This window comes from Ruditapes philippinarum, unplaced genomic scaffold (assembly GCF_026571515.1).
Source record: "Ruditapes philippinarum isolate M1 unplaced genomic scaffold, ASM2657151v2 ctg13017_1_1_1_1, whole genome shotgun sequence".
NCBI lineage: Eukaryota > Metazoa > Mollusca > Bivalvia > Venerida > Veneridae > Ruditapes > Ruditapes philippinarum.
The window spans coordinates 8,381-18,052 of record NW_026853366.1 but is presented as its reverse complement, the minus strand read 5'-3'; the positions used below and the strand labels follow the sequence as shown (position 1 = coordinate 18,052).

The window sequence follows — 9,672 nt, the reverse complement described above, 5'->3', positions numbered from 1 at the left end:
AATTTCTTTGTTTTGTTGTATATTTTTCAACTATGATATTTGATCTAGTTTATAGTTTTTCTACCATGCCAACATTCATCTCAATACAACTTATTCCACATTAACCATACAATTATGGAAACAACACAATGTTACTGTTTATATATTTTATGAAAATATTTCATTAGATGAAGATTTATACCCTTTGTCTAATGAACGGATGAATAATGACAGATACAGAATGCTACTTACACGTACATGTATTTTTACCCCTCATATTTGATTAACAAGAAGGTATCTTTGGTGTGGTTATTCCTCTCAATTTTCCCTGAAAAGTTAATTTCCTGCTTCAACCCTTCATGTTTTGTACCTAATTTCAACATTCAGCTCAATGAATATTTAATGAAACATGACTATTCAATGAAACATGAATAGTCAATGAAACATGAATATCATTGAAACAATGAATATTTAATGAAACATTCATAGAACTAACTAATAGGATTATCTACGAAACTTGAATGGATGTATAAGTAAAAATCAACTTTGATAACTGTACACAATAACGAAAAGGCAGCGGGCGTAGACGAGTGGTTAATGTCGTTATAATAATAATATCTTTATTTAAAGTTCGTTTGTATTTTTTTTCAAGAGACTGAAAAAAAATATATCTGAAAAATCCTGCGAGAAATCAGTCATGTTAATTATTGGCATACTTTTGTTCCCGAGTGGTCGCAAGCATAGCCTCATTTTGACGTTTGAAAAATTACTCCAATTAAATTAACATTACTATTGCGCTCATTTGATTTAATTTAATTTAATCAATGAATAGGCTGAGAAGGCAAACCCCTAGTTCATTTCGTTGCTAAATAAAACTATTCTTTTAACCATTGCATTTTCCTCCCTGCATTATGCACCGTTCTTGACCAATATAATGGCCCTTATATTATGACTCATCCAAATTTTATCATCCAAACGATATAAATCAATATACAAGTACATATCAATCGGATAAGAATGATACAAAAAGTGTTCCCCCTTTAAATACCCGATCATTTGTATTATCGATCAGAGGGGGGTTTTACAGTTGTTTACAATCGTTTGGTGTATTGAAAATTCTATATTTAGAAATGTAATCATTTATTAGATTTCTATGTTTAAAAACTACTAAGTATGTTCAGAAATATAATAAAATAGAAAACAGGACCGGGTTAATCAACAATTGTGATAAAAACAATTTAGAAAAAGGTTAGTTTCTTACGTTATTACATTATATACATGTATGTATAAATGGAATTACTTGTAAGTGTTCACAGAAGTACCGTTTGAAATATTTTACGATTTTTATCACTAACCGCGTGTACTTATTATAAACAATAAACGAATAAAGAAATGGTCGGATCTATACAGTTAGAGTATTTTTCTTTAATTTTTGTTTCCAGATTAGTGTAATAATAAAATCACCAAAGAGAATAAAATCTAAACTGACATGGCTAGCTCTAAACAAGACCCTGATAACACAGAGGAATTAAAAGATAAGACAAAACCTGTGGAAGAATCGGAACATAAACGTGTTGATGATGTACAAAAGAATGGTGAAGATCTAACAGACAAGACGAGCGTTCCTGCCGAAACTTCGGTAGATACCGAAGATCCTCAAAGTTTGTTTTACATAATCTTTCTCTTTTGTTCACTTAAGAATAAAGTTTATATACACAGTCAAACATACACTAAGAAACACCTTTTAAGAAAGGGCTACTTTTAGATCATTTAAAAATGTCACTTTTTTCACATTCCTGAACGAAACTTTAGAAACCGCTTAAACAGCAACGATTTCTGGTCGCGTGTGTTCAGACTCTGTAAGCAAGGGGCAAGCTGTTGTTTCCGTGAGCAAGAAACTTTGTGTACACGCATTGCTTAGTACTGGTTGGTTTCATAAATGGATTCAAGAGTGTTTAAATACTGTATGCTTATATAGCTTGAATAGCTTCATGCGCAATGAAACTAAAACATATTAGTATATAAACTAACTAATTGTCTCATTTATGTATCTATTTATTATTATTATTATTATGTATGAATCTAATTCTCCCATTATAAGATGTACACTGTTTGCAGTGGTATGGATGAGACGGTATTTTGCCAAGTCATTGGGTATATTGTTCGAGGATCCCCCGGAGTGTTTACTAGACGAAGTGAGTTTTGAGGGAATAGCTAGATACATTGCCAGTGACAAATGCAACAAGATTGTGGTCATGACTGGTGCTGGAATATCTACATGTATGTTGATAGTATTTTCTTTTTTGTGGTGGAGTCTCAGGTAGTGGGGTAGGAAATTGTGATTTTCAGGTTTTATTCATAGTGTCTTCTTAAAGAAAAATGTTACTTGTATCTCTAGAAAGTGTTATATCTATGCCTTTTCATTTTCATTAACAAAAAGCTTACTTAAGACCTTTCTATATAAAAATATAAAGACACAGTTGTAATATATCTAAGACTTAACAGGCTTGGTTTTTTTAATTTGTTATAGCTGCAGGAATTCCGGACTTCCGGTCTCCGAACACGGGGTGCTATGAACAGTTGAAGAAAGAATATAATATAGAAAATCCTCAAAAGCTGTTTGAATACTCATATTTCAAGGTATTTACATAATTATAAATTGTTGATGATATGTTGTAGTTACAATGTTATATATCATACTTTTGTTCGCCATACAAGTTAAACAGATCTTTTAACTCGCGCGTGTGTGTGTGTGTGTGTGTGTGTGTGTGTGTGTGTGCGTGAGTTTAGGGAAGTTAATGTTTTGTTGTTTAATTATGTAAAGATTTGTATATAACAAATACATTTTATATGGTTTTGCCAATGATTTCTTCTAAACGTTTTTCCATTTTTACAGGACAATCCGGAGCCGTATTATAAATACAGAAAAGACATATGGAAAGGAACTTACAAGGTATTCTGGTACTTCCACTTTTAAAGGAATTAATGAAAGATAAGCTGATATTTTGATGCAAAATACCTGTTTGGAATTACTTTACATGTTTGTAGATAAAAAAAAGTCCTATTTAGTATTCTCTAACAATTTATTTCATCGAATTTAGTCTTACATCCTTTTCAGGTTTTATATATTGTATAAGAGTTGCTCGGGATAAATAATTTAAAGGGCAGAACTTGGTAAGTACCATGTAGAAAATTTACAAAATAATATAGATGTGTTCATATCTTTACTTGGTATTATTTGTTAGTTTTTGTTGTTGTTGTTGTTGTTGTTGTTTATAATGGGAATACTTTCATTTGTTTTGATTAATTTGGGATAAGAGCATGGAGAACAATGTTCTAATTCTTTTATTTTTCAGCCAACACCTTGTCATTACTTCATTCGAATGATGGAGAACAAAAACAAACTACTCCGCCATTTCACACAGGTAATAAAGAATGCAAACGAAAACATCAACTCCTTTAACAGCAATGAATTGTTATTTTAATACTATACCATTGTATTTTAACATATTTTAATACCATTGTATTTTAACATAAACTCCTAGTTATGAAATAAACACAATTGTTCTTTATGTATGATTTAAGCATATTCTTTATCAGTTTATGTTTGTCATATTTCTGTTACATTTGAAGTTGAAGTTAATATTGTTTTGTAAACATTGTAAAACAGAAGATGTAATTTATTTATTGACATAACCTATTGGAGACCGTTACACTCCTATAAATTAAACCATAAATAACATATTTCGGCCTGTTTTAGGTTAGGTTGTTTTATTCGTTTGTTATGGATTTTTAATTCTATTCTTCAAATTATTATACATTTTGTATATTGATGATGGTCATTGCCGGAAGCATTATCAGGTTGGCGCAACTTCCTTTAATTCGTTACAAAAATCATTTCACAATAAAACAAACATACTGTCTGCTAATTTGCATGACATATGACTGAACCATTGAAACATTCGTATACAAAAATGTTTCTCGCCTTGATCGTACAAACTCCGCTTTCAGTTTACCAAATCATAATATTTGGTGGTAAAGACTTTGTGACAGACTCACACTTGTTATTGTAGAACATCGATGGCTTGGAAATGATAGCTGGTATAAGTGAGGACAAACTTATTCAGGCGCACGGTACAATTAACCACTCTTACTGCATGGATTGCGGACAAACATACACACAGAAATGGGTTAGAGGTTCAGATTAATGAAGTATTTGTCATTCTTGTCTTTACATATACATTGTATATAGTAATGAACATCTCATAGTTTACCAGCTGAGTCTGAGCGCAGCTGCTTTTCGTTCATGCGTTTCAAAACTTGACATTTTTCCACAGTTCTAGTCGGACTACTGGCGTATGAATATCAAACTATTTCAGCATATTAAATAGTTCATACTTTTGACATACGTTGCAAAATTAGTATTAAACATTTTGATAATTGAAGGTTATAGCAAGCATATTTGGTTACTTTTAGACGTGTTTTTATAACTACTCATCTGTTTTTGATATCATTGTCTAAAGTTTTGAGTTTTGCTGTAATATTTTTAGAAATCGCTACCACATTCTCTTTACTAAAATCATTTTCTTGGTTTAAAAATTGTTCTAAGCACTTTTTTAAAATTCGAATTGTATATTTTCAATATATCACATGCTTATACAGAAATTTAAAATATTTTAAATATGATATACAATGTGCATCTCAATTAAGTTCCATGAAATGTTCTAATTTTATTTTGTTACAGACAAAATCTATGGACCAGAGGGCCCTGTTCCAAGATGTGCTAACGAATCGTGTCGAGGAATTGTTAGACCCAGTAAGTACATCAAAATATGATAAAATATGTTATGTAGGAACGCTGTAAAATATAGTGGTTATCATGAAGCAGACCTTTGTTTCCCATTTATATAATTACATCTACCTGATTTGTTATTTTATTTCCTTAAACTGCTGTGTGACGGTCGTAAAATATCGCCCTGCGCATTAGCTCAGTATTGTTTTCAGAATCCTGAACAGTTTTACTTGTACATGTATTTTACCTATATTATAAACCAACATAAATTAACTTTTATTTCTTCTACCAGAAATTGTTATGTTTGGAGAGAATTTGCCAGAACGATTTGCAGAGCATTTATCTGTAAGTTTTTTCGGGTTTTTTTTTATCTTTTGACATAAAAGGCTAAGTTCATAATATACGAAGTATTATATGTATTAAGAATGTAATGTATCTCTGTAAATCAACATTGCATACCATATATTTTCAAGTGAGGCTCCGAGCATGGATAACTTTCAAATTAAAAAAATGTTTGCTTTATTTAAAACATGAAAAATTTGTTGTTGTTTTTTCTCTCCTTTCTTGTCTGATAAATTATGTAGCTGTACTGATTGTACCGGATATAATTAATCATTTCAGACTTTGTCAAGTTATTGTTTGAGCATAGATAACATCCAAATTAACAAAATGTTTATTTGCAACTACTAACTATAATTGAAATAGTAATCCGTTACGTTATGAATCTGTATTTCCCTTATTTTGTGAGGCTAGGCAATCGGCATACTATGTCTTTTGGTTTAAACATACATGTAGTTATTCAACATAACATTAAACATGTGAACAACATTTACAAAATATATTTTAGGATTGGGCAGAAAGCTATAAAGCTGTGTCTTTTATAAATTTGGCTTTAAATAAAAACACAAATCAATATTTAAGTTTTATTGTTATAGGATATTGATGATTGTGATATGTTGTTGATCATGGGAACATCTCTTGCTGTAAGACCGTTTTCTAATCTACCTATCAGGTACAGAATCTTTTGATCTCACATTATCAGTTAGTAAACAAGAAATAAAGAAAGCATATCATTATATAGCTCTATATTTTGTAAGTTGACTATTTGTTTCTTATATTACATAAGAATTTTATATTACTAACATTATTATTGCACCAATGACAGAATTTGCATAAACAATGTACATGTATATCCGATCTGGATTGTTTTTAACCGGCCTTCCAAATTCCTTCGTATAATTAATAGAAAATTTTTCCATCCACCACTAAAATTCTCAATATTGTAATATCTCAACTTGAATATTAACCCGGAACTATCGGTGTGGTCTGTCTTTTGCTGCTAATGGTAACTCTGCTAGCGGCATGTGACCAGTGAAGACCAATATCAGCAGGCACATTTGTGCGGTTTGATCATAGTCTGCACTGGTCGCTTAATGAATGGTTTTGTCCGAATTAAAAAAACGGGCACGTCCATTTAAGATTTAAGTGTGGTAAAGATACAAAATTTTAAAAGTTAGACCAACCGGATGTGTATCCAGGAACCATTTAGTTTATGTGACAATGGGAAATGTTTATGGCGCTTATTATTTGATGAGGTTTATTCATTTATGTTTATCTAGAGGTATTTCTAAAACAACATTATCTTCAACCTTTATGCATTTCGCATTATGTTTTATCTGTGTTTTTTTCAGAACCAAAGATAATGTGCCAAGACTTTTTATCAACCTTGAAAGCATACGAGTGGTAAGACTTTTTGTTGTCTAGTCAAAGCAGAAATATTGCATTGTGAATTTAATTTTATTTCATCGGAATTTATTTAATGATTTATGTTTCTACATACGCAAAAACAGTATTACTGTCCATCAGTCTTGGGGGTGGGGGCTTAATAAATATTATAATGTTCTTAAGCAATTTTGATTAATACAATCGAAATTTTCTTGGCAGAGAATATGAAATGTTGTTTGTCAGTCCATAGTGGTTAAATAACAATTATTAAAAACATTGAATTAACTGTTTTCTTTCTTGTTTGGGTGGGGGTATTTTCTGCACTAATATATTTTAAAAGTATAGCACTTGAAATTTAGCAATATATTTCAGGTTGTAAGATATAGAATACTTTCATCAGGCTCGTATTTCAGCTAAAATTTAGTTAAATTATATAAAAAAGGAACAGTATGAAAAAGTTTATTTCGTGGTTCATATCTATTGCCAACCCTTAGCCTGTTAGAATCAATGTGATTTTCCTTAACCACCAGTATTGAGCCAGGCCAATCTACACTTCCATGTAGTCTGTTTACACTATTATGTTGATGGCTATTTTTTAATTAAACAACTTTAACTTTGAATGCAATGTTCAAATCTTAAAGCTGGACAAATCCATTAAAACATATTCAGCATGTTAAGGGCTAATGAATATTCATAAACGTCTTACCAACTTATACACTTTCAGGCAAAGCATCCAATATCTGCGTTATTTTTTGGTGGAGGGTTCGATTTTGAGAATGAGGACAACATAAGGTGAAACTTTCTTATTTTCAAATAAATATTATGCACTCCATCGAATCCCTCAAAGTACTTTGAATTCGATCATGTGACAAAGCTATTAAGTTAACTTACGGACTGTCTGTAGTTCTACTCAGGTACCAGCTTCGTACCTGAAGTAATCAGTGATGCAAGAAAGGAGGGTCATATCAACTTTACAGCGTCGCATTGACTAAAAGTCAACATAACAGCAAAGCGGTTAAAAGAGCTTTTATAGATAGGGATTTCCAATCTATTTTATTGTAAAAATGGAAATTTGAATATAAATCACATATCAATGAACGGGAAAAGGCGTAAAATGAAACAAACAAACAAACATATCAATGAATGAAGTACGACTACATCTTTTCATAAAATTAAGTTATACAAGAGCGATTGCACTTAATGAAATTTTTTTTAAATTTGAAAAGAATATATACATGTAGTTAAATTTTACAATCAAATTGAAGACATGTTATTGAATATGTTTCATTGTTTGATTCTTTACTGGCGACTGGTTATAAGATTGCTGACTTATTATCACTTGTCATTTAACGCCGTTGGTAGATATTCACGTAATACAAGGAATCTTGGTGGGTCTTCAAGGCGCCGTCCTAGCATAACAATATCATGTGTCTTGATATGTTACCTTATACTAGAAATTGTATGACTTTCAGAGATGTATTCTGGAAAGGAAAGTGTGATGAAGGTTGCTTTGCTCTGGCAGATATTATGGGTTGGGGTGTAAGTAAATCAAATATTTTCTAATTGTCAATGAATACAATTTGATTTACATTCAATAGACCTTAATTATTGATAAGCATCCTAGATTCGACTCACACCCAGTTTATCTCTTTAACGTTGCTAAAATCACTATAATTAAGAAATGGTAGTTAAATTATATGGTTCAGCACGCTATATGCATGTGTTTTTTCCGTTTTTGTTTTTCCTTTTTTGCGGGGGGTGTATTTTTGTAATTTCAACATATTTCTTCTATATGTTAACATTTCATAGACGCCAAAGCCATTGTTTTACTGAGATACTAAGATTAATTGCAATATGCATTTCAGGATGAACTTAGAAAGTTAGTGAAAGAAGAGCATGCAGTATTAAACAAAGAACTTGGAATAACAGATGAAACAGGCGTAATAGACAAGACGAATGAAAAAACTGGATCTTCATCTACAAAGAAGCCTACACGGTTAGGTTCAAACACACAAGACGTGAAACGTGTTCAATCTCCACAAAGACAGTCGGTACATAATGGAGCATCTAAAATATCACAGGGACCTTGTGATCAGGCGATGAAACCTGTAACAAAAGACAAACGAGGGTTTCCAAATGGCGCAACACAAAGAAAGCCTTCTACAACACCAGCACTGAATCACAACAAGAGTGTTAGTAACAAGGGGAATTCCAAGAACTGATCTAAATACCGGTTCTTTCAAGGACTGAAAAGCCACGTGGTACTAATACGTGATTTTATAGAAACTTGCATTTTACCATGAGTATTATATATCAGATAATTTAACGTTAATCAAACAACAAAATTATTGTACATTGAATATATTATCTAGCATGGAAACAACTATGTTTTATCTTTTCTATTGTTAGTAGATATTTGACTCTGTTATTATTTACAGTGTATGTTTATAAGAGTATTTTTTGTATATCTTCTTCATGGTGCAATATTATAGTTATTGTCTGTACATTTTGGGAAGTTATAAATTGTTATCAGATTGATTTAACCTATTTATTAAACTTGTATAATATGACTTAACTTTACCAAGTTTTGGCAAACGTTTACAAAATGGACCTAGCTTTCAGATAACTCAATAAAGCTAGTTATTGTAATACTACAACCAAGAAAGGTATGAAGACTTTTTTTAACATTTTAATAACCCGATTAATTCTAATATGCTCCATTATTAAAAGCCCATGTTTTATACACGATATTTCTTTAATCCACTCCTGTTTTTTTCTTAATTACTCATAACTTGGTTGAAAATAGTTTATATTGCCAGATGACTTATTAAGTCTTCATTTTAATATTTTTCTGGTCCTTCGGGATCATTGATTCCAGCACTTTAGAGTGTTGAAAATTGAGTACTGTTCAAGCCGGTGCTGGGGGCGTGAGGGATATTGCAATTATTCATTATCCCTCATGTACAGACTCAATCAAATCGAGTCTGCAATTTTCATGTAATTTTGTTGCGATTTATGTTTCCGATGGGATCATACTTTGTCCAGATTTTTATTAAGGTTTTGTAATTAGAAGTCTCTACTTTCGAACCACTTGATCGTCTCTCGTACGTGATAGATGCCAAAAAATCGCATTTTCTTGTTTACCTACCGGAATATCGACGTTGGTTTAACACACA

The 9,672-nt window shown here is 31.3% G+C and overlaps 1 protein-coding gene across 1 annotated transcript; it reads left to right on the top strand.

Moving 5' to 3' along the window:
• The first annotated feature begins 1,061 nt into the window (after positions 1-1,061).
• On the top strand, positions 1,062-9,066 carry LOC132736648 (NAD-dependent protein deacetylase sirtuin-2-like). Its single transcript, XM_060723828.1, has 14 exons — positions 1,062-1,227; positions 1,422-1,640; positions 2,098-2,259; positions 2,510-2,619; positions 2,876-2,932; positions 3,336-3,404; positions 4,053-4,176; positions 4,724-4,795; positions 5,064-5,116; positions 5,707-5,783; positions 6,463-6,514; positions 7,221-7,288; positions 7,969-8,035; positions 8,362-9,066. Exons 2-14 carry the CDS (start codon positions 1,469-1,471, stop codon positions 8,716-8,718), a joined length of 1,440 nt encoding a protein of 479 aa, XP_060579811.1. The 5' UTR covers positions 1,062-1,227; positions 1,422-1,468; the 3' UTR covers positions 8,719-9,066.
• The last annotated feature ends 606 nt before the right edge of the window (positions 9,067-9,672 follow it).